This window comes from Dromaius novaehollandiae, chromosome 7 (assembly GCF_036370855.1).
Source record: "Dromaius novaehollandiae isolate bDroNov1 chromosome 7, bDroNov1.hap1, whole genome shotgun sequence".
Lineage (NCBI taxonomy): Eukaryota > Metazoa > Chordata > Aves > Casuariiformes > Dromaiidae > Dromaius > Dromaius novaehollandiae.
Window position 1 is genome coordinate 3,418,681 of NC_088104.1, and position 26,056 is coordinate 3,444,736.

General features: G+C 40.5%; 1 protein-coding gene across 6 annotated transcripts in view; it reads right to left on the reverse strand.

The window, feature by feature from the left end:
- The window catches only part of MBD5 (methyl-CpG binding domain protein 5), a 138,222-nt gene that overhangs the window by 22,679 nt on the left and 89,487 nt on the right, over nt 1-26,056 (reverse strand). For 3 of the 6 annotated variants that reach the window (XM_064514574.1, XM_064514573.1, XM_064514571.1), the window contains exons 6-9: nt 22,272-22,953; nt 18,495-18,597; nt 17,399-17,579; nt 11,983-14,121 (exon numbers count right to left, since the gene is read on the reverse strand). In XM_064514574.1, coding sequence (XP_064370644.1) covers nt 11,983-14,121; nt 17,399-17,579; nt 18,495-18,597; nt 22,272-22,384 — 2,536 coding nt within the window. In that variant the 5' untranslated portion in view covers nt 22,385-22,953. The remainder of the gene's footprint in view (nt 1-11,982; nt 14,122-17,398; nt 17,580-18,494; nt 18,598-22,271; nt 22,954-26,056) is intronic. The other 3 variants (XM_064514570.1, XM_064514569.1, XM_064514568.1) reach the window with 2 other exon arrangements.

Below are 26,056 nucleotides of genomic sequence, written 5' to 3' on the forward strand. Positions count from 1 at the left end.
GGCTGGTCTGCTAAACTGGGCTTTTTAAGGCACAAGTTTGATCCAGCCAGTCTTCCCTAGAGGAAACCTCACTCAATGTCTTAAGCAGAACATGGGCAGATTTTTAATGCAGGCCTGAGCAAACTATCCTATATTTAGCTCTCATGAATATAAAACCTAATTTAGGTTTTTCAAGTGGACCTAATCTGTTTCTAATTTATTTATGATCATATTTTCCATTCCGGTCAGGTAAATGATCACACCAAAGAGTGTATCTCGAATTTGCAAAATTGTTGCTCATTTTTTGCTGAACAAGAGTCTATTTTTTATCCCCCATTAAACACGACTTCCAGAAATCTTACCCAAGAGGACTACAGCACACTCAACACTTGCCCTTCCTCCAGATGCATTAGGCAATTAATTAATTGCTATTGGGAAAAAAAGAAAATCTTGATGAAACCTGAGTATAGTAGGAAGAAAATGTTTATTTCAATCCAGACTTGAGAAATTAGGGATCGAAAGACTGGTTTTCAGAAGCGATGAGCAGCAGGAAACCACCCCCTGCTTCTGGTAGACCTGCCTCACAGAAAGACGCAGCATGAATGAGGACAGAGAAGTTGTGAAGAACTGGAAAGTTGTGTAGCTAATACACTAGTCACAACTGCATTCTGGAACGAATCCTTCCGCACCACCAGACTGATGTGTCAGAATATAATTTTTGAATCTCTTCCACAACATCATCACTAACGAGTCAATATTCCAGATGGAGAAACATGTGCAAACTCATTCTCATTAAAATACAGTGCTGCTAGTCATCTTCTGAATTCCTTACCCCAACCCAAAAGACAAAACACTGAATTGTTTAATCTTTTCCTTATAAAACACATACAATTTCTGTAACTGAGATCCATAGCCCTGCACCAACGAGGTGCAGAACGCTGTCTTCCCTGGAAGAACCGTGACAGCCCTCGGGAGAGACCTCTGACCAGTTTTTTCCTCCAATTTCAAAATGAGATCTCTGAGATCCAGGATGAACCGGAGCAGTCCCACCTTTTTGACTCTTGAGGAGATCAGGTGTAATTAGAAGAGAGCGATGCCCAGCATCAGAAGTGTAAAGCCAAAAAGAGTTCTAGGAAATTGTACGGAAAAACGCAATATATCTCACTGAAACAATAATATAAGCAATCCTGCTGGTGTACCAGAAGCCAAAGCCCTGTAAGAGGTCTATCCTTCCAAATCCGGCAGTGGCAATAAAGCACAGCAGTGGCAATCTGGGCTTGACCCCGGATGCCCTTAGAGGCTGCCTTTTATTCAAAGCAATATCTTGAACCGTACATCGTATTTACCAGCATTTTCAAGGAGGGCAGGATGACAGGGAGAAACACCCGGTGCAGGTCGGCTGGGAAGGATCTCTGGGGATCCGAGTGCCTTAGTCAGGAACGCTACGAGGAAAACAGAACTGTAATTCTGACCATCTGCAGTGCCTTCGGACCCCAAGGAGGACAACAGAGAGGAGATGATCCACCACAGCACCAAAGTTGTTCAGTGGCACATTGGCTCGCCCAGCACTGCCACCTGAAATGCTTCAGTAATCCTCTACCTAGACTCCGAGATGACAGTCAAGGTGTTTTAATGAGAAATGTGAAAGGGAGTTGCAAGCTAACAGGAAATCACAAGTTTTATCGCATGTTTCGTGAAGACATGACATTTTGCATCCTGGAAACCCAAGGCACCATCAGTGTTAGCTCAGTAAACAGCAGTCCTCAATAATGACAAGTTCTTAGAGTAAAAGTAGAATGAAAAAAGATGAAGGAGTTAGAATAAAAGTAATAAAAGCCTAGGATGAATGCAGGCTTCCCAATCTTGCAGAGACAGATGTCTGCCAACAGCTCTTCTACCAGTTACTGAAAAAAGGAACTGTCTTTGCAATGCTGTGAGTAGAAGAGATATCCAGCCTGTTTTTAACTGTTTAATTTCAACTTAATGGCAGAATAAACTCATCTTGGAATTATACAGCTGTTAGTATCAAAAACTTTGGCATCAGCTGAACAGGCCAAATCCTACATTTGCACACACGACTGTAACTCACTCGGGTTCCTACCGAAGTTAATGGTGGGCAGCTTTGCTAAGGGCATGGAGAAAACCTGACAAAGGAGTAAGTTCTTACCCTGATACTTATTTTTTCTTAAAATATCTTTTAAAACGAGGATTAAAACTACATTTTACTGAGCTCAACAGATAAGCAGAATTACAATTTAATAGGCACAAACACCAATTTTTAGGATTGTATATTGAATATCTAAAAGCCATTTATATGTATATAAAAATCACTGAAATCAGGGGGATTTGAGAGAGCTCCATATATTATATCCTGTGCTTCGGCAACAACTCCTGATACACAGCTGCATTTGGCAGGGGATATTTATTTACCCTGCCACACTCCAACGCAGTACTAAAGATTACAACGTACTTGACCGTGCACAGCGTAGAAACGAAACCATACAGTAACATCATTACTTGAGACAACATCTGCATTTGGGATAGGTGAATCAGAAACACTAAAGCAGAGTTTTGGAGAAAAAAATGTGATCCAGGGGATCAAACATCAGTAACTGGGCAGTGATCTTGACCCCCAGCTCTGATGGGGATTCATGCAAGAGACTGGGATAAATTGCTTTGCCTCATTCGACCCGATTATTGGGCTACACTTTAGCTCCAGGGATATAAAAAAAGGAGAGCTCTCTGGTTTCCTAGCTCTTAGGTACTGTGGGCTTGGGAGTGGGGAAACGTCAGCAAAAGTTTCTCAATTTCTCAAGAATTTCTCGGTCTCATAAAATAAGAGAGATACAAGGAACAGAGAGATACAAGGAAAAGGGATACAAGGAAAGGAATGCCAGCTGGCGTTGGGCTGGCAGGATATAACTAGACGTCCATCTAGTTTTGAATTCTAGTTTTTTACACAACATCAAGATTTGAACAGCAAGCCTCAACGCTGTCCTCGGAAAAAGGGACTGGAATGTGAGCTATTGATTTCAGACTGAGCAAAACGAGAGTCAAAAAGCAACACTTCTGCAGTAAAGAGAAGGAGAATTTTGCCTGCATAAAATTATGTAGGAACACTAATGGCTTTATGTACTGTGAGTAGTGCTCAACTTCCTTGTAAACCAGACAAGTCAAATGGAAAGCAAATTGCTGTAGCCTTCATAGATACTAAACGTATTTCCACAAAATTAAAGAATATCTAACTATGTCGTATTTTTATAATAAACCATAAAATTGCAATTCCAATATACCAATTAGAAGGGGATAATGCAAAGAATATTTTCCAATACATTTCTCCAGGAGAAACTATACATTATGCATTCTCCCATTCCAATAGTTTCAACACTGCATTGACGGAATTTGTGGAATAAAAGTAACCAAGGAGACAGGTATTAGATTAGGCACTTAGGAAATTAAAAGTGCTCAAACAAAACTGTGCTTTTCCTTTCAGGAAAGCACTTTTAAAAATCAAAATCTGTAAAATAAACAAACAAGCAACTCCCCCCGCCCCCTGCCCAACAATATTGGCTGCCTTCTGCTGTAATTTAGTGGAGAACCTGTTCAAGATCATTAAGACATTAATACAGGAAACATTTTAAGAGTTTAAAAACAAATAAATCTTTTACATACCACTTTTAAAAATTGCGGATTCTTACAATTCTGCATATTAAAACCAAAATGCAGCTAGTATTATTTTACAATTGATATTTTCTTTATTGTTCATTTAATTTCAGACATCTCCTGTTTTTGAAACCCTAGTCAAGCTCACATTTAACTCCTTGGTCACGCAATGAGCCTCTTGCTAAAACCTCCACTCTGTCCTTCCTCTCCCAGGGCAAAGCTCAGTAGCTCCTGCAGAAGGAATCTGCGAGATTCCTTCCAAAGAGATTCAGCGATTCTAAACCCTAGTGGAAGCAATATGACTTCATATTCCCTAAAAGTTGTAGATAACAGCATCTTGCTGGGCCGACCAACGCCATGGTGCTGCGTGATCATATATTCCTTACTCGCAACCAAACGGCTGTTACCTTTGCCCCATTCCTAATACTTCCTATTTTTCAAGCTCTTACTCTAACAGATTATTTTAAGGAAAAAAAACCATCCAGGACTACAGCACACAGTCTCTGCCAACTTCTGAAAAGTGACTTGACCAAGAGTGAGTCTTTCAAAATTTTTTACAGAAGGGCAAAAAGCCCAAAGTAGCTTCTAGGACAACATAAATGCTTAAAATGAGGCATATTCTTAAATGCCTGACTGAATCTCGGTCTTGGTTCTTCTCCTTGCCCCGTCTCTTCCGACTTCTCCTCTTCTACATTTTACCATCACTGCTGTTTTCAAAATGACTTTGGGAAAACTGTTCTTATGTGCTTAGCTGTTAACAGAAAGCAGAAGCAGTTTTCTAGTAAAAAACCTGAGAAGACAACAGCATGCATTAAGGAGTAGTCGTTCAATATTTTCTGTGTTGGCACTTAGTCTGTGCTCTTCCTGTACCGTCCCCCGACTCGCGGTTGTGGGAGATGCACTCCAAATGAGGGATGACTTTTTTTTCTTTTTTGGCAAATTTGCAAAATTAAAACTCCAACAAAAAGCATTATTCTCCTAGCAATAGTCCCCTCTCCACCCTCTAGCAAGTTTTGTAATTGCCCACTGGTTCTGCTTAAGAATATTTTCAGAAGATGCGGACAGCACACTATGTATAGGAAATCTGCTATTTAATTAACTCACTTTTTCTTCATGATCATCTCTTTAATGAAACAGGAACCATCCTTCTGCACTCTCTTTAATAAATCTTCTGATTTTTATTAATATAAATTCCTATAAAAGCGTACGGCAGTCAAAACACACACTAACCTGACAAGGGTCTGGGTAACCAGAGGAGTATATTACTGGGAGTTAGTGGCAAATTCAAATGAAAAGAAAAACAAAAAAACCCCCAAAATGAGCTGTGCGTCTAAGCACGCTTGATGCGAGGTAAGCAGAGCTCTGCACAGCTGAGCTTTTAATCTTTGCATTTATCTCAGAGCTAAAGCCACCGTGATTCATCGCCTCGGTACGGCAGTGCCTGCGGGGCCCAAAGCAGCAGGAGAAGTCCAGGTACAGCTAATCTACACTGATGGCATCAAGTCCAACACCGAGTGCCGCAGCTGTAACCACGGCCATCACAAGCAGGGATGAGGGATGCGGGAGCAAGGCTGAGGGACACGCGACCGCACAGGTCCACGCAGGAGCCCAGCACCTAGAGCATTCGCCCCAGGAGGTGGGAGAAGCTGTACGTGACCCCATTATGAGCCTTGACAAGCCAACACTCAATGTGACTGTTCCTGATCTTTGCTTTCCCAAATTCAACCTGCACAACCAGACTGGAGTATCTATAAATAAAACACTCTTACATCTCCCTCTTCCGCTTCTACTAAAACCAGAGGTTTCTGCATTTCCGGTCGCTATACCAAACACCTGAGTTAATGAAGTAGAGATCGAGCTGATTCTCAAGTTTTTCCAATTTGCTATCACTGGCTAACAATAAACCTTCATAAATAGAGGTAACTAGAAAAGAAAAATCTATTCCACTTCCAAATTTTCCATCTACTGCAAACATCATGGTAGCAAGTAAGTTTGCACCAACTGTGTAAGGGTCTATCATACGTTAACAATTATGGTTGCACTAATACGATCACTGATGCTTATTAAGGCAATAATTCCTTTATGTTCAGAGAATGAGAGCTGTTTTTTGTGCTAGTCTTCTATCAAGAGTAAAAAGAGCAAATAAATTAGGATATTTATTTCAAAGGCAGGGCAGGGAGCAGACCTGACCTGCCGTACGTGTCTCATACCTGGATCTCTTATTCTTCACAGAAAACATCCCCCCCACTCTTTACAGTCCTCATTTGAATAGATGAATCACTTCTCTTCCTTCGCAAAATATTAATATAGGAACACAGGAGAACATTGAAAAAGTAATGCCAGATTTCAAATAACAGTAATTCCTTATAATCACAATTTTTCATTGTTCCTGAGAAAAAGTCTGTACATTTATATAAACATTTATATAAAGACAAAAATCAATAGAACATTTCAATCTGCTTTATAATTAGAAGAGTACCTCGCTGGCATCCTGTCTGGGGGTTATTTAAATTTAATAAGAGACTTTTCTCAGACATAACAAGTTTCAGACAGGATGCCAGCCAGCCGCTCTTCCGATTTTAGTCTATTGAAAAGTTCTACTGATTTGATATTTCAGTGATACACAAAAGTAATTTTGGGGAGCAAATCCAAAGGCTCACATATCAGAGTATGCCACTTTGTGCAAGTTTAATGGTGCAAACTTTGACCATACTGTTATGTTCAGTATCTTCTAGAACAGTCTACCTTGCCTGATGCATAGGAAGACAATTTTCAGAGAACCAAGGGCCTACACTATGTTGAAGGATACTACTACATCCAATACTGCATTTATCCAAAACTTCCTTTTATTCAGGTAAGACTTTATGCTTCAGTTTCCAAACATCATCAAAACATGGGTATGATTACAGCACCTTTCCATCCGCCTCACAACCTAAAGCACTTGCATTCATGGCACTCCTGGAAAATAAGAAAGAAAACTTACCCCAGACTACAAAAAGGAAAAGAAAGAAAAAGCAGGCTGACAGAAATTAAAATTGGAAGCGATGCTGTTTACATCACAGGTCAGTATTTTTCACTTAGATTAAGCACAAATCTTTTAGTTAGACTAACGCAATTCATTCTTCAGGAGATTTAGTTTTGTGCTATAGGCAAAAAGCAAGAGAAACCAAAGCATTTCAAACAGCAGCGGACTGGGACACATCCCGAAGGAGGCCAGAAGAGACCACCCTTATTATTCAGTTAGATCCTTGCACACTTAGGCTGTGAAATTTCTTAAAGATTCTGCTAATATGTTCAACGTGCCCTTTGCTAGGGCATTTCGATGTATAGTATTCTCACAAAAAGAAAACCATTTCTTGGATGCTGAATTCACCAGCTTTCAGCCACTAGATGTTGTCATCACATGTTTGTCAACAAGGTAAAAATAATTATCCTCTCTACCTTCTCAGGTATTAGCCAAGTATAAATACCTAAGGGCAGGGATGTAATTCCTTGGCTATATCTGCACTTTGAAAGAGCAGATTCCCGAGTGCTCCTTAGTGCTGGAGGATCTCGTGGCCAGCCTGATGCCCTCCTCTGCTGACGATGCCACAGGATGGAGACAGCCAAGGCTGACTTCAGGACCTCTGGTAAGACATAGTATAGACTTAGCTGCCAAGGCTAAGACATCCCGAGACCTGACCTGCGACCTCCATGGCAGCTGTGGCTCCTTTGAGCTCTCTAGCAGTTCTGCACCTTTCCTGAGGAGAGACCAGCCCACCACGTCCTAACTGGTTTTCTCAAGCTACCCACAGAGCTGAGAGCACCCAGAGTTTCCCTGCGTATTTCCCTTTTTATGCTTCCAAAGATCTAACTCACTATTTTCTTTTTTTTTCTGACAGTTTGCATTAAGTCTGTTAAATCAGACTCCTAAGGCCCTTCTCTGAGTCACTGTTTTCCAAGATAATGTTCCATGCTCGACTCCGCATTCCCAATTATATTGCACTATACTCGGCTGCATTAAAATAGGTTTTGTCTGAGTGGAAAAGAAACTCCTAATCAAATGGTATTCGTCACATGTGCTCCTCCTTATTTAATTATATCTTGCTATTCTTCTAATCCGTAAATTTCACCAGTACAATTTTACTGTCCTGAATCTACGGCAAGGATAGCCTCTATACTTTTTTCCCCCCTAATACATATCTGTCCTTTATTTGTCACTATCAAACTTCTGGGCTTGGAGTTTCTTAGATTTCTGATATTCAGATGTTTGAGATACCTTATTATCTTTAATCCTATTAGCTACGGTTATTAGATTAGTCCCCTTGGTTTCCCTTATCAACTTTGTTTCCAAACATTTTTTTCATTTGTTTTCCTTTATCCCGACCTTTATGCATTTTGCATTCTTAGCAGGGCTTGAATGTCGACGGTTCAACGCTTACACGCAGATTTTCTGCGCTGTGAACGTCCGGACTTCTTGCACATCCTAACAGCAAGAACAAAGCCAAAGAACCAGGCTCTGCAATAACATCTAATACCTAGCGATACCCTCCCATTACAGAAGGAATAGGCTAATGCAAAGACTACTTCTGAGGGGCAATGTGGCTTAATGAATAAATCTTAAAGCTGCCAAATTAGGAAGCTGGATTTTACCTTCAGTTTGTATTAGAACTGTGAGAGCTTGACTAATAATGAGAAATACAATGTCAAAGGTTACCAGAAATACTAATGTCGCTCATTAGAAAAAATGAGTCTAGGACTCGATCTCTTGGCCGAAAATGGACTCTTTTCAAATGAATAGCCCTAAATAATCTACATAGATTTGCTGCCAGTTCCTCCTATGAGACAGCTGTTATTAAACAGTGTTTGCAACACAAATATCATAGAACTGAGAGCTGGAAACTTAATAAAAATGAAATGAATGTAACTGGTTTTCAAGCGCTCCAACTAGGAAAACCACTGAAAGCCTCCTACCGCATAAAGAGAAAATTTTATTTCAATATTTATTTCGTTTTTAATTCTATCATGCTCATACTGCAAATTACCTGGAAACCAAAGATATTATCTGCAGATGAAGGAAACACAAGCTAGAATAACAGGGTTCTTGCGGTTAAAGTATAATTAAAAGCCTAGGCAATAACCAGCTAGCTAATTGTGGTGATTCTCAGTATTTTTTCTCTTAGGAACTATTTTCTGATGAGCAGCTATTCTGGATACTGGCACAGAAAACAGATTTAGCAGCTAAAATATGTACAACAAAGCAAAAAAAGCCACAAACCCAAGCATGGGCAGGTTTGCTGAGTTTCCTAAAGACACCTTGCTCAGCTGAACTGCTCTCGTACACGTGGTTGACACTGAGTGTTTGACACTGCTCTACCCCCCACACAAAGCGACCGCCCTGCTACACCTCTGCGCAGAACAACGCGTCACCTACCTCCGCGGCAGTTTTGTCACATTCGACATCAGCGAATGCAGACAGGTAACTAACTTTTATTTTTTAAAAGTTAACATTAATGCAAAATATTCAACTTTTCACATTCCTACAAGACTAAGATATCTCTATCAAGTAACTTAAATATTTAACTGAAGTCAAAACACTTACGTAATCCTTGTACCATCCTGAGTAAGACGCTATTACGAAGGCTTGGATTTAGACCTTGCTAGCAATGACCCAGCAGCGATGGCAGTGGTTTCAAGAAAGGAACACGTCCATTCCACTGCAAAAAGTAACAAAATGCCCCATCTGCATTTTAGCATGCTGTGGGTTATATTCAGCTGCTGTGCCGGAGCCACACACTTCTGCTACACCTCAGGCAGGAGGCTGCATGAAGGTTTATGCACAGTTTTAGAGCCCTGAGTCTGGGAATAATGCAGAGACATCAGAATCTCAAGTTTCATCTTAGAAAAGAAAATGGGTCTTTAGGCTTTTGGCCTTCACAGATATTAATAAAATAAATAAATAAATGCAGGTTGTGTACATTTTGCAGGCCTCAGAACCAAAGAAACAAAAAACCTCACTAGGGAGGAACTGAGCATATTCCAATCTTCCTAGTCTTTGCCTACATAGAATGACCATTTGTCATTTGGATAAGGAAAACAGTGTCAATTTAAGCCCACCTAATTATATTTTTAACATTCTAACAGCTATCTCTATGGTATTAGAAAAACCATTGTTTTCTGGTTTAACTTCAGTTGCTTGGAAGAAGGTTTAAGGTAAACCAGAAAAGTCACTTACAGCAGAACAAAAGTTGCTGTGGGGGGTTACATACACGTAGCTATTCCTATATTGATGAGAACTGAACTAGCCGTCTAGGTTGAAACACGTTTCTTCCGGTGGCTTTGCCCAACACTGCAAGCAGAGCACAGCGAAGCACATATGCACGTGCACACCTCTGTCCTGCCGCTGCTGTCCCGCAGGAGGTTCGTGGCTGACACTACTATCGCGTCTTCCTCGCACAAACATTTGCCTTCTCAGGAAGAAATTCAGCTTGCCTGGAGGCAAGAACTGGCATTGCGAAGAAAGGCTCTGAATAACTGAAGGAGAGGTGATGACGAGCCATGCCGCGCACCCAAAAGACAGTTTTCTCGTGAGTGGTCCCTGCTACTACCCCACCACAGCAGGGCACGGCTGTGGGAAGCGGCCGGGGCCAAAGTGATGGAGGAGCAGGACCAAGAAGATCCCATGTGGGGATGTATTCAGATTCTCTGTTCTTAGAAGCCCACTTTAGTGACCTTTAAGTAACATTTTATTGATAATTCTTAAACAATGCAACATTTTTGTTAACCAGTTCCCGTCTGTATTTCCTGCAGGGATCTTGAACCTTTTCAATCCTTTCCCTACGTGAGGCAGGTCACCGCTGCTGAGCTTTCTGGTGGTGGCTGCTGGTGCGCAGGCTCTGATCTCACACCACCTTGGGTCCTTCTGTTCCCTGGAGGACAAGTTAACGTAGTCCAATGCTGCAGTAACTCCACAGCTTCCTTCTGCCGTGTGGATCGTGCCAACACAGGAGAACCCAAACCACCGTTTCCACTGAACTCAGCGGAGGAGGACCCCCACCGGGTTCATGCAAAAGGGATTTTGCAGTATGCAGCGTGGTAAAAGAAAGCAAGCCTCTAAGGCAAAATTGGACCCTTCTTCTATTCAGGAGAGAGTTCAGGGTCTCAGAACAGACAGAAGGTATCAGGAAATACCTTTTTTGTCAGCACGGCAGGACAAAACCACCATGAAAGGGTTAATAGCTGATTGCTTGTGACATAAACCACCAACACATCTTAGGAAAAGAAGCCTTTTTCGCTGCAATGGAGAGAAACCACTAAAAGCCATTAGAAACTGTGACTGGTATCATTTTAGAAAAATTATTTTGTTTATCTAATTCAGTTCTGTATTTTGAGGAAAAAACAGCTCTCTGAGAAGCAGCCCTGGAACACAGGCCAGGTTCTTCCCCGGGCTAACAAGACAGCTTGCATGCTTACAGCCACTTTCGTTTGACCTGAAGCACTTTATCTATGGTTGTTTCAAATAAACACTTTGGACGTTAACTGAGCTGCAAGACTGAAATACCAAACAGGAGTTTTTTCCGCTTACGAAATTAACAGAGCATCATCCTTCAAAAATTTGTACTTTGTTCAGCCAATAGTAGTTAAATGAAACTCACATTTCTGAGATGTCTCCCTTTTATCTTTAAACAGCACAAAGATAGTAATAGCCGCATACCTGTTTCCTCTGGAAGTCTTCATTGATGAATAAACCAGGAAATCCTGTTACACTCTTCCAACCAAATACACAGTTTATTCAACCATCTAATTATCAACTTAGTAAAATAATCAAGATCAAGGCAAACACAGACTTGACACCTCCCCTCCCAGCCCCAAGGAAGGTGATTTCCTAAACTTTTGTTGCTCTAACCTCTGACAGCACCCAGCTATTTAACGCAAGTGGTAGAGCCAGGAACAGACACTACTAGGTCAGCCATAGCATTCCAGCATTGAAGTAGCAGGACATGCTGCAAAAAACAATTTATTTGGGTAAGTGTTTGAAGAAAGTTGAGCTCTAGGTGTGTACAAAAGCGCACAGATTTTATTTATGAGGAGCGTGTGGAATTTAATAGAAGCAAAGAGCGGGCACAGGAAGGAGGCCAGGATGTTTTTGTACAGAAAAAGGGAGATAGATTTAAGTCTACCTCTGTTTTTTCTTATTGGTTTTATTTTTGAGTATCTGGATATCAGCATGAAATATGCATATTTTTATACTGGTAAGTTCAGATTTCAAAAGTAGATATGCAGAAGGAATCCATTTAAAAATAGTCATAACATATTTCCAAACAGCCAAACATAGGGGTATCCTTTTAAAAGGGAACATACCTGCTTCAGGACTGGTTTGATTACAGCTGCTAGCAATGCTGTTTGGTATCACTGGAGTGGAGGATGCCTGGATTCTTGGCTGAGGTGGGTTCGGATGTAATGAATTTCCTAAAGCCATTCCTGACTGACTGAGCATCCCACAGTTCCCGCTAGCCTGCATCTGATTTATTAGACCTGCCAGATGGTTGGTTGAGCCTGGGCTCGTACCATGGACAAAGTTAGTGTTTGTGTTCTGGCAGTGCATACCTTCCCCTCGCAAGGGTAAACTCTGTGCCAGGGAATTCGGAAGAGTGCCAGGGTTCATATTGGCGTCTGCAAAATGCATCTGGTTACCAGAGCAAGGTAAAACGGTATTTGAGCTCCCACAACTGGTGGTACTATTGCTGCTCATGTGAGAGCTTTGACAACTCATGGACTGAAGTAACTGGGACATTGAACTGATGGGAAATGAGCTTTGACTTTGTTTTCTTATCAAATCGGATCCAGCCTTGGAGACTCCAGAACTGTCCAACTGAGACTGTCTCAGCAAACTCAACACCGTGGTGGTTGGCTGCTTTCTTTTTCGCAGAGGATCTTTTTGCTGAGACATCAGTTTGTCTCTCAGTGCTGCTCGACCACTTTGCCCTTCGCTTGTCGGTAGGAGCACGTTGGCGGCAGGAGGGAACATGGTATTTAAAGTGCTGTGTCCTTCGTTGTTGCCACCGCTGGCAACAGGTCCAGAATTGCTACTGCTGTTATTGTTGTTACCAGCAAGTTTATTTTGATTTGCTAGCTGTGCTTTGGCTGCTGCTGAGAGTAAACTACTTGCTGGAAAAGAGGCAGCGTTGTGCTGGTTCAAGATCTGATTTAAAGGCATTCCCAGCAAACCAGGCTGACTCTTCAAGGAACCACTTCCAGCCGATGCAGTGGAAAAAACTGCATTGTTTGGAGGATTTAATACATTACTCATTCCAGCAATTAATGGGTTGGGGATGTCCTTGTATTGATTAAGTCCATCATGCTTGGTGGAAGGGCTAGATGGCATAGATGGCCTGGGTGACCCTATTGTTGACCTTGGGGACCTGGGAGGAACTTTAATACCACTACAGGATGACTGTGGTCCTACTGGAGGCAGCAGGAAATTTCCATGATCCGATGACGTGGAAGAAGAACGTGATCTTTGGGGAGAAGCCTCGATCCTTCCAATCCCGGATCCCATCATGTGAACGGGGGATGTCACTGGTGAAGGAGAGAGGGAAGTTGAAGCTGAATGCTGAACTCTTTGAACATGACTGCCATGGTTCATGTGACCAGGTTTTACAGTTGGCAAAGGAAGGTTACTTGGCAAAGGGACGACAGCAGGAGGCATGCTTACATTCATCACGGGTACCTGAGAGTGGACATTTGAATGGAAAGTAGTTGGGTTAATGATAACAGGATTCTGATTCACTGGTTTGCTAGGAATAGGGTCAAGTATGCCAAGTGGATCCTTTTCTGATGTTAATGGCTTTTTCTGAAGAGCACAAGAAGGCGGTGGAGGAGGTGGAGGTGGACCTTGGGGCGGTTTATGGTGAAACATTGCTCGTGGTACTTCCATACCAGCCGAAAAATTACACATGGGTTTTTTCATTACTGGGCTTTTTGTGGTCAAGGTTGGGGAAAGAGGTATATTAGTCCTTCCAGCCATTGCACAGGATGACTGTATGGGGGAACCATGTAGCATTACTGATGGTGGAGATAAAGGTGTCCTGTTCATGTGAATAGGACTGGAGTTGGGTGCTCCATGAAAACTGGGATTGTTCCTTGTGAAAACGTCAGGGCTTCCAAGTGGGTCAGTCCTAGGAGAGATTGAGCCATCTCCATATATCTGTGATCCTGATGAAGCTGGACTGGGCATCCCACCATGACTGCCACGATATGGAGACTTCTGTCCAAGTTCATTACTACCCAATCTCTGCCTAGGATAGACAGAATGAAGTTCTTGTTGCTGGCTTGCAGCCATTTCTTGCACGTAAAGCCTACCCATGGCATTAGATGCCCCTATCATCAACTTGAAAGGAGTCTTACATTCTGGCATCACAGAATTTGTAATTCCTTCATGTGATTTATTCCTCATTGATCTTGGAGTTGCTGCTCGAGTAGGAACTACTGGAGTTGCACCTGATATTAAAACCACAAGAGTTACTAATTAGAAATCTGAAATCACAGTTCAGTGCAAAACTATTGTGCATGAAAATATTTGTGAAAGCTAGAAAGCCTTTTAACTAAACTTCTGCCTAACCAGAAATATTACCTAAATCATCAAATCCTTGCTGGAATGATGCATGCTCCCACATTACATGGTGCAGTTGTCTATATGTTAACTCTATATCCCATATAAACGCTGTATGAATATGAACATGCTACTTTTAATCTTGCGTTTCTTAGGTTTCAAGCACACTTGCTACCTACATAAATTTATTTTAGCACAGTCCTTCCAAAACATGAATTCCTGAAAGTGTTTTTCCCCCCCCTTTTTCTCTTCCCTCTAACAACCATCTCTGGGGTTCTGCTCCTGAATCTCCAGCATCACCACTGTGGCCACAGCACTAGCCAGATGAGCTGCAGGAGGAGCGGGCTGTCCCTAACACAGGGAAAAGGAGTCTCTGGCACCATCTATTGAGTACGGGAGGAAACAAGGGCCAACCAGGGGGGAGACTCTCTTTTCCTCTTGCCCTACGGAGAGCAGGATTCTGCCCCCAGTGTTGTCCCTGATGAGGATGGACGGGGAGCCATGCCGTGCGCACTTACGCATAGCCTAATGCTGAGAACGGGGCTGCGCAGGGCAGGACGCAGCTTCTGCTGGTGCTCTGCACCAGTCAGTGGCACTGAAGGCACCGAGCGCCGGTCCTCTGAGTCAGTCTGTTCTTGGTAACTGCTTTGTGGAAAGGGGAGGACGTTATGCAGTGCCCTTAAATGCTTTACTGACCTAAGGCTCTTCCTGCAGCTTCTGCGACAGTTTTTGTTTGGGATCAGGTTATTAAATTTAAGAAGGGGCTCTTCCTTACTTACTTGTTTTCACGATAAAGGCCTTGGGGATATTTATATTTGTGCACATGTGACTTCTGTTCTCTACTCCGAAAAACTTACTGTAAATTCCAGTTTTGAGATCAGACATTCCTACATGCACAAAGCCACTTAGGCCCTCTAATACTAGTTTTGTTTTTTAAAAACTTTTTTTTCCCCAATGTTTTCCTTTAAGAATACCATCACAAGCAGCTTCAAGTCTGGTGGACTTTCTGCCAGTTTCGCTGCTCTGGGAATTTGTAATTCAGACTTCAGTGTGAGCTTAGTAAGGGAAAAATGAATGCATTCTTGGCAGGCAGCCTCTGAATATGCAAAGTTAAATTTGAGTAATGAGCTAAAGATTTCATGTTCAAATGAATTCAGAGGTACCTTTAAATTCCCTACTCACGAGAACCCAATTCCCTTCTTTCCTTCAGTCTGGCCCTAGTAGACAGATGGCACTGATGATTCTGCCTTCATCCTATTTGCTCAACCAGCTACATCATGATAGAAACAAACAAACATAATACCTTTCCCAAAATATAACCTGAGCCTCAGTCAGTGGACAGATCTCAACACTGAGCTGCAAAATGAAATATGTACAAGAACCCTCACCTTGAATGCTGGACCTAAGCAAACTGTCAAATGTAAGTGTGCATAAATGAAAAGACGTTCTTTCATTTATTAAGGCACTTCATTGGGAAATTGTCTTTTTCACCTAGTGCACAAAATGCTTGTCAAGAGAAGGTAAGACTGAATAAATAGGATTTGTGTCTTTATTATTTAACTGGCTTTCCTCTTTTATTTTCTAGTCCTTTTTAACGAGAAATGTAATTTAACAACTACTAATAAAGAACAATAAAAAAATTAATATGGAAAATGCATAGTAATTTGGGGAAATGCACTGTTCAGTATAAAAACATAAATTATATCCCCAAAACCAATTTAAACAAAGCTTTAAAACCATAAATAGCAATCTGAAAATGCAACGCTACACCAGTACCATGAACAGCATAGGTATCTTAGCACTGTCTACATAACTGAAATTTATTATTGGTTTTTATAGTCTTTAAATTTTCCATTTCAAAGTCAGGTTGCAGACGGTTAGCAATTAGCCAGCTATTATTTTAGCCATAGAGAGTTGTAAAAGATCTCTCAGATTATCAAGGGCCATTTCTGAGCAGATGCAGGTGTCATAGCATATAATCATAAACTTACCGAGCTCTGGTTTAAAAGTAACTTCACTCCCTTGTCCTAACTACTCAAATTAAGACAACTACCTCAGAACCTTTTGTTGTAATCCTTAAAAACTACTTAGTTTTCAGTTTAAATATCTATGCAAACCTCATTGTTTTTGAACCCTTTTTTTCAGTGCAAGTTTTGTCCTTTATTTAAAGTAGCTTTATTTTCTGGTGCTGATTCTCCTAATGTTATTGACAGCAATCATACCTCCTTTCAGCTACCATTTTGCTAGGCTAAACGAGCCAAACACTTTTAGATCACTTTCATAAAACAGGTTTTGCACCTCTTTGGCTACTCTATTCGCCTCTGTTGCACCAGCTTGAGTGCCTCTTTCCCGAGTGCTGCTAGCAAGAACAAGAGCACGGGAAGCTGCTGTATGACGACGTTTGTGCTTCTCTGCTTCAGAATCACGTTGATCTGCCCCATACTGCCATCTGGTACTGCTCAGAGGCATCTTTGATCAGCTAGTATATCCAGGTCGTCGTCTTTCTCAATAATTCACAGGTAATAGCTTTTGTTATTAGTCCCCAGGTGAATAACCTTACAATTAATAGGTTTGCTGCTATACCTTTCTTGCCCTCCAGTTCTCAGTGACTGCCCATTTTTCCAACATATTATGATCTTCTCTTGTTTTGATAACACCTGTCAGCTTCATCCATCAACAAATTACTTCATTTTTGTGTTGATATGAATAATTAAAATATTAATCCAGGTTGGTCTGAAAAAATAATCCTTGAGAAATTACAGTGGAGATCTTCTCTAGCTGTATATTCTGCCTTGCAATACAATTTCCCACTTAGCCTGGTCCTTCGCCATGTTATAATCCCTTTATAATCACTTTACTCAGCTTCTCTAATTTCCCATGTGACAGAGTATCAGACATATTACTACAGTTCCAAAAGATGAGAGCTAATGTATTTCCTTTGTTTAGGACAATCTGCTATCTTATCCAAGAAAATTATGCTCTTAGTCTGGGATGACCTGCTTTTTAGACCAATTTTCTATCTATCTACATCTCTTCAATTATTCTTTTTTTCTGAACCTGTTTACTATTGCAGTATAGATACAGGGCTTTCGGGGGTGTTTTTGTATAGCATTTTATAATGTTTAGAAATTAGGTAATTATATGATTCTGCATAATTTTACTTACTTGTTCCACCACCAGGACTAGTTAGAACTAGTGAAGGATGTGGTGCTTCCATGCTTTTATGAAGTGTAGCCACAGCAATAATTTTCCTTTTATGTATGCATAGTTTGGTGACATCTTCGTCTGCTTTAACATCTTCAGCAGTTCTCTGCTTCACAGCAGCTCCAGGATCAAAATTAAATACCTGGGAGTAAAAATTCCAACATTTAAAATACTTATTATACAGACAGCAAACTTACCAAATATACCTGAACAAGAAATTTTACATAAAATTAAATTTGCCTCTATTCTTTAGATCTATCTGACAGGTCCTACATTGCACAGGAGATACCTTTTTGGAATGCTTCGAAACTGTAAATAAGAATTGAATATAATTATAATAAGTAAACAGAGACATGTAAATTGTCATTTAGTAATAGAGAACACTAACTGCAGTTTAAAGAGTTTAAAGGTGGGGGGAGAGGAAAAAGGAGTTGTGTGTGATCGAGATCATTTTACCATTCATATGTAGATGTTAAAATCGTGTATTTTAGCATGTTATGGTGATTCAGCTCATTTACTGGAAATAACACATCTCTGTTATGCATATGGAGCACCTTTTATGTTTACTTTTAAAATACGTTTATCAAAACGCATGAATTATTGGTCTAATCCTAGCAGCTGCTGGGTTCCTGTGAGGAAGCACTCCACACATCAGCTCCCGCTGAAGCTACTGCTGAAGTCCATTTCTCTTTCCAATTCTCACACATTAACAAAACGCTGTTGATGGAAGGTTTCTAACTTGACAGGAAAGTGTTCAAACACAGCAAGAACCAAATCAGACCTTTTCCAAGAATGAAAAGGGGAGAGATTGAGAGAGGGAAGGGGAGGTGGGGAGGGAGATTCATTTTATGGTTTTCCCTTTCCCCCATTCATCTTTATCCTGCTAATGAATCTCCCCACTTACGTATTTAAAAAAATACCAATTCCTTGGGCACACACCAGCTATCTCACTTTACATATACATGACATGAACAGAGACTACGCTCTAAGGCAGTACATCAGTTGGCACAGTGGATAAGGATGATAATTTGGGACACAAAAGTAGGCTCTTCCTTACCTTGGGGAGAACAAGAGGACATTCGAGGCCACACTTGCATGTGCCATCAGTCAGCAAGTAAGTCTTCACCTGCTCCAAGCAGGATAATAAAGACCCACTGGGACTGAAAAGGAAGAGAAATGATAAATAAAAGCAATTTGATAGGTAACGACTTCTATCTACTGCTCTAACAGCTTACATAGAGAACGTGCAAAACAACACAGCTACGGTTTCATATTCTGTTTCACAGTACCTCCTTTTAGTCAAGACCTGAGATGATGCTTTAAAAACAGCAAAAAAATCCCATTTTCAAGGAAGATATGACCACGGAAAAAACAAACTTGGAGAAAAGAAAGTAACCGAGATTATTGATATTTACTATTCACGTTACAGTCATGCTGAAAATCCTTAACTGCTGCCTGACAACACTGAGATTGCTTTTCCCTGCCCTTCTCCTCCAGAGCGCAGCCCCCACGGACCCCCGTCCCTCCAGCCCATCGCGGCTGCTGCGGGGAGGCAGGACAGTCATCGCTACTTTTTAGGACTGGGACCTAATTTAAAAAGAAAATATTGCAAAAGCATCTTTCAAGAAATATGAAAAGCCACCACGGGAAATGGGGAACAGTAATAAACTGCTGCGGCTCTGTCTGTCAGGTGCATAAACAATTTGGCTTTATTCAGCTAAAATTTCAAATCTCTCACTGAAAGTGAGAAATATTACACCAAGAAGCCAGTCCAGTGAGTTTCTGATAAACCGCATATGGATTTCTCTAACTCCCACCAGAAAATCATTATCTCCACATCCAAAAATAGGACATTGGAAATTCTGTTACAGCAAAATCACTAATTCATAAGATGAAAAAAGGTCTCATGTCACAAGTCTCTAGCTTCCAGATTGCTCTTTCTTACTTAGCCATCTAAACTGTTTATTGGTGAAAGCATAAAATAATTAGCGAGGACCGGCCAAAACATTGGTTCCTAACGGCAGCTGTAAATAGCTCTAATTTTAACAAAAACAATGCCAGTGGAATATTTTGGATCACAAAAAAGCCAGAAGTCAAAATAGCAAACTATGACAAACTTTCATATTTCAAACCAAACGTATAAACAACTAATTCTGTGTGACGAAGACCAAGTCATACATATAGCAACATCTGCAAATGACATTTAAAGTTATGCTAACAGTTTAATGAAGTAATTTATTTGCCAAACCTGGCCTGAAATATTTATTTTAGAGAGAACTAGTTAGACCTTTCACTGTTAGGCATTTTCAGCCTGAAGACAGGCAAGATAAAACAGCAATCTAAAAATACATAGTACAGGTATGCAAGAAAAAGGGATGAAATCTTTTCCCGTTATCAAAGGGCTTTTCTCGGTTTATTCCACTCGTGATCGTTCACAAGCAGCAACCTGAAGAAAAGACCCCGGTTCCTGCACTCTGCTTGAAGACTGCAGCACACTTTCACTATGAGAATCACCGAGACTCAGTGTTTTCACCAGGTAACAAAAATTTTTTAATTTATGAATTTAATCCGGAGCTGACAGTTGATAATACAATGTGTATGCTTTACACGGAAGCACAAGCAGAATAACTCCTCATCTAGCTGGGATCATCTATTCCAGTTAATTCACGTCAGATCTTAATACACACACTAATTTCCCCTTAGGTAGCTTTTGAGTCAATACTGTTTGACCTTCCGTTTGCTCGGTAAATCTGTGGATATTTCCAGGGAAGCCGTTAGCCAGTGCAGCACCAGGCCAGGCTACCGAGTGCTGGGGACCTCCAGCCTCGCAGGGTGAAGGCTCAGCCGACACAGCCCGGCACCCCGCGCCAAGCAGGAGGCTGCACCGGCCGACTGCCACCCCGTCCGGGCTGACGGTGCCTCTCAGCCGCTCAGCGCGTACGAGCTGCGGGACGTATCCAGTGCATCGGGGAGCCTTGGGACGGATCACAGATGGCAACCGGAGATTTAACCGTTGGATTAAAGGGAAAACGATACGGGGCAAACCTTGGGGAGAGGGTGGAAATAACACGAGCCTCACTAGATGGGAAAGCCAGCTGTGAACTAACCAGGAGTTAAAACAACAGCTTGCATCAGGCAATTCAGGACAGAAATATTTCCAAAGTCCTCCTGAGCAAAGATCACATATATAAAGACAAGACAGAGAAGTGACTGTCAGGACGATAGCAACAGGTACCAGTCTATAAGCACACACGATGCGCTTGAAGTAGCAGCACAGGCTAGGTGGCCTCTTCTTACAGCTGCACAAAACGAAGTTCAAAATTAATTAGGATAACCAACTGCATAAAAATACCCAATGTAAGTCCTGTTGCCTGGATATAGGGAGGATAGAAAAACCCCCAACTCTTTCTTTCTCATTGATTTTTAACTAAGGCAGAGGCCCAGTAAATTACAGCTATAATGAGAAATACATGGGAAAAGTGATTTATCTTTGACACGCGTATCGCTGACATAGACTTTGTTTGATTCTGCTAATTAAGAATATAACAAGAAATCCTGGAATGCATTTGATTTTTTATGGTAGTTCAGTGTAAAACTGGAGTATGCTTTGACTCATTAAAGAATTCTGTATCGGTAATACATAAAATGTTGTGAAGAAGTGGTTATTTTAATCACAGAATATTGGGATAAGATTAAGTAAATAATAGACTGGTAATCATTTAATATTAATGTGAGGTAAATCTGATACATATATATTTTGTTAAAGCTAACTTTGATTTTTTCCCAATAACATTAATTTATAGTCTGTGGTTGTCTAAACACACTCATTTAATAGTAATTTCAATTAATTTATTTGCGACTGTTTCAAGATGAACCAAAAAAATCCAATAAGCTAACAAAACAAACAAATAAAACACCTAAAACTTCAGTGAGAGGTTACAGTCGAGGCTCATGTCCCTGTTTTTCTACATGAGAAACATGGGGAAATCTGTACAAGTGAATCTCGCTGGAGAACATCAGTGACATTGAACACAGAACCTTCACAGAACATTTAAAAACTGATGATTTCTGGAGCTACTAAACAGTTACATCACTTAATTTCCTTCCAAAAGAAAGTAAAAAGTGCAAAAGTATAACGTAGATCTGGAACATAAACCCAGACAAGACGTAGGGAAGAAGAACAGAATGGCAGAATAAAGTTACATGACACTGCAATAACTCAGCTGAAGACTGGCTGCTGACAGAAAAAGAAAGTCCCACTCTGTCTGATCTGCCAAAAGTTGTTTTTACGCCTGGTCACTGATTTGAACTCGACTGGCAAAGGGTCTAACAAAAATTCAGTGCTGGTGCAAGGGAAAGGCAATGTTTATGCATCTGGGAGTAAGATGGAGACAGCATAACTTTCTCATCACCTCAGCTGCAACATATAACTTAATTCTCCGGTTAGTTTCATTGTAAAAGGTTTGAATAATAAAAATATTAAGTAAGGTTAAAGTTGAGCTACTGCTCAACTTTAAAATCCACATGACAATAATAAGTAATAAAGCACTATTCACGTCTAAAGCAAAATGTATAGCAAAGGTATCAAATTTTCAAGACTTAGCAATATTAGATTTGGAATGACAGAACACGTGTTATGGGCATGTGAATGGCGCAGCTCCACTGACTTGAACGGGCTTCCACTAATACCAGTGGAAAAACTGGTCTAGCACTTCCAGAAGAACAAGCCCTTGAAGTTCTTGAGCACAAAAGACTAGTTGAGGCACTGATTTACCACATGTTCTGGCAAAACTACAATGAGAACAAAACCAGTCATCGCTTTACATAACCTTACCTGATATAGAGCACTCCACTTTGGTCCACCCGTCGCTGCCACCCAACTGGAACTTGCACTGCTGGTGGCCCTCCATCCGTGTCCCCTCCGTCACACTCCTTTCCTCCATTCATTTTTCTGTTTCTGTTTATGAGTCTTCAAAGATATCAACAGTAAGATGATATCCTTTTACTACATGTCATTGTGGCCTCCCAGAGAAGGCCATTCAGTACACCTTTCCCCAAATTGTACAAAGTGCATTGGGAGGCTCCAGCTCAGTTTGAAACCAAGTCCTTAAAAGTGGCCATTTTTGTTAATGAGTCAGTTTCCCATTATAATCCACATTAAATATGCAATGTTTAACTCCTTATATATTCATAAGGGTGGACTATATAGATAAAAATTAGTGCTTCCAACTTGGGAAAATGATAATTCACCAATCCTTTGTTACCTGTCAGAAAGGAGAATGGGGAAAAGGAGAATTTCTAGTTCAACAGCATGGCTCCAAGCTTGATGACTGTCTAAGATAACTTGTATTTTGTGAAAGCTCGTCTCATTTTTATAAATATGAGTCAGATCTAATACCTCCAGGTATTATACCCTTTATATGCCACATTCTTTTTGTTTTCTTTTTATCTTCCATTCATTATCCAAGTTCTCTTCTTGAGATTCTTTCATGACTCTCCAGCTCCAGTAAAACAGTCTGAAAAATACAGATATAGAAAACACATGAGCCATTTTCTTATGTCTTTTAGCCCAGTTCTGTAACTCATGAAGATGTATACATCTGCAACTGTTTACATGAAGATATCATATATGTCAAGACTTTAGAATCAAAATTTTAACCATCAATGCAACTGCAGAATAAGGCTCAGGGTAAACAGGATCTCACTGGCATATTCTACTTACATGTGGATGCAACTGAATTACATCTGTAACTGCAACTGTAGTTATTAAACAGTTAATGTATGGTTTGGGTGAATTAGGGATACATCTTTTAACTGAATAGTTTCACAAATGCTTCTGTTCAAAATAATCACTGAATGATTCGCTCAGTTAATGCCCTTTATAAATTGTTTATGAAACTAAACGAATTTAATGTGAAGGAACTTGCTTTTAGGGTTGATAATATCTGTAAGAATGGAAAAAATTTTGCATTTAAACTAGATTACAATAATCAATTTAAAAAAAGTTGTACAATAAAGAGGAAAAAGCCAGCATCATTGGATTTCTTCATCTAAATTTAATATCAGAATCATCGGGTTTTTCTGCATAGATGTCAGAATGCCGATGAAACAACTTAAATGTCAAAAGTAATACAGTTTTCCGATATTCTTGTATGAGCAAGTCTTCGTTAAAGAAATTCAGAATTACATGAACTGTTATCCCCCCAAAATAAAGTTTTATAAGCAGTCCAGTCAAGAATTAACTCTCAAGATTGGAAGTTTTATTAAGGTGAGACAAACATGGAATATGCAATTCTAGTAAGTATGTTATAAAAACTATAAAACTATAATCCTAGAACTCTAACATTAAAGGGCATTGATGACTCCCTGTTGTAGTAAAGACTCTATTACAGGTTTTATTTGGAATTGTATGCCAATCCTGCCTTATCGTTCCCACTGCTAACATTTTTAAATACAGCAACTGTTGCTATAGAGCTGGCTGATTTTTGTAAGAAAAAGTTTTCTGAGATAAAAAGACTGAGGATTTTAAAACATTTCTACAACAGTATCAACAACACATGAGGTGTACAGGTAACAATAACAGCAGCTCCTTCAAGACCACTAGAGGAAGACTCCAGAGACATGAAAGCAATCCTCGAAACGATTCCTTTAAGTGCTCTTTTAAGTACTGGGGAAAGGATGAGGAAAATACATGGCTAGAGGTTTGCACGGAGGTTGGAATGACTGCAATTATTTCTTCGGAGTAATATACACGTAACTCCCAAGTAGCCCAGTGAGTCTTGCTTACAGCAAGCACCTCTCAACAACTCCACTTTGCAACATACTTGCATGCCCTGTGTTTTTTTTTTTATTTAAGAAAACATCTTTTTAGTAATAAATGGAAAATGGAAAATTTCATCACTAAATTGTGAATCTCTATCCAGGAGGTGGAACCAGAATGCTATGGCAATTGAACAAGTTTTGACCTACAGCCCAGATGCATGTTTAGAGCAGCAAGGCATAATTTGTGACATATTTGCTGCTTCACCTACCAAATAAAGGTAATTTGCAAGAGAGAGAAGAGCTTTCTGTGGGCATCACCTGGGGCTTCTCCAGACAGACACCTGCCTTTGGAGCCTCCTACCCGCTCCCCTCCACGGCACCGTGCCGGCGAAAGCAGCGGGACCCCGGGGAGAGGCTTGGCTCGATCCTACCCCCTTCCCTCGAGCAGCCGGTCTGCGTACAGCACTGCACGTGGCACGCCGCGCGGTCCTGCCACCGGATACAGGACTGGAGATCCTGGTCACTGACACTGAGAAGGTGAATAAGGACAAGCTAAAGAAGATTAGAGTGAATGTCACACGAAACGCCTTGCCGTCTTTCATACACAAACAATATATCCTTTAATCTCTGAATCTGGCAAACAGAAATGGGATTTGGAAAACACTTGGCAAGAGTACAAGACTCTCGAGTCCTGGACTCCTGAGCTGGGGCTTTTCATTTAACAAAGTTTTGTCTTGGATGCAAGGCTGGTTTTATCCCGATTAGTAGGATAATAGATGATGTTTCATCAAATACAAGACTGAATTTACCTTTAAGTATCATTATTATTGCAAAAAGGTGCATTGGTATTTTTATTACAGGTTCCATGTTAGCCTAAAATAAGTAAATTCTCTCCCCACTATTTTCAATGAGAATTAAAATTCTGTAATATAGTAAAATTAGAATCAGAAAATACATATTTAAAATACTGGAAGCAGACACTACAGAGAAGACTCATTTCTTGACCCAGCCTTACCTGTGGCTATTTAGGGCAATTACATTGGATCCATTACGAGGAAATAATAGCCATTAATTTTTTTTTTTTTTTTGCACAAGCAGCAAGAGACACTTTTAAGTAACCTTATATTTTCACTGGTTCTACGATGCCAGGTATCAGCTAATGCTGCAATCTATCACTACCATAACGCTTATCATCATCTAATCAGATAAACCATCTTTCTGTGCTGCACATAGCTTGAAATAGTACGGCAAGAAGCAAAAGAATTCACATAACTGCTTCTTCTGTGGCAAATATTTAAAGATTTTTACTCGGTACAGTGAGTTGGAATAAAATGGCTGCTTCAGTCATACGCTTTTTGCCAAAATTTATTATTTATATGACTTTTTCTTGAGAGCTACTAGAGACTGAAGAACTGTAAAGTAACACAAGGATTTCAATGACGTAAAAATCAGGGCGTACGTATGATTATCCATTTTTTCCCAAGGTACAAAAATACTTCACACAACAAAGACACCCTAAGTAGGAAACAGCAAACAACGCTATCCCCATTAAGCAAGTTGGACCTCTTATCTTTTAATTTACTGCACTTGTGCAAGTTGGGCTCTGTGAGGACATGCCAACGTGCCTGTACGCAATGAATTACAGGAAAAAAGAGGCTGAGGCTCTCTGGGAGCTTCTTAGAAGCACATAGCTCATCAGTGTGTAACTAGTCATGTTTTTATGTGTTTATGTGACACACAGGGCATCCACTCGACTACTCAAACCTCTACATTTCTTACCAGCCCAGGACCTTCCAACTCAACTGCAGAGAACACCGTCCCCTCCGATGTACCATTTTCCCCTTCTCCATCACAGTA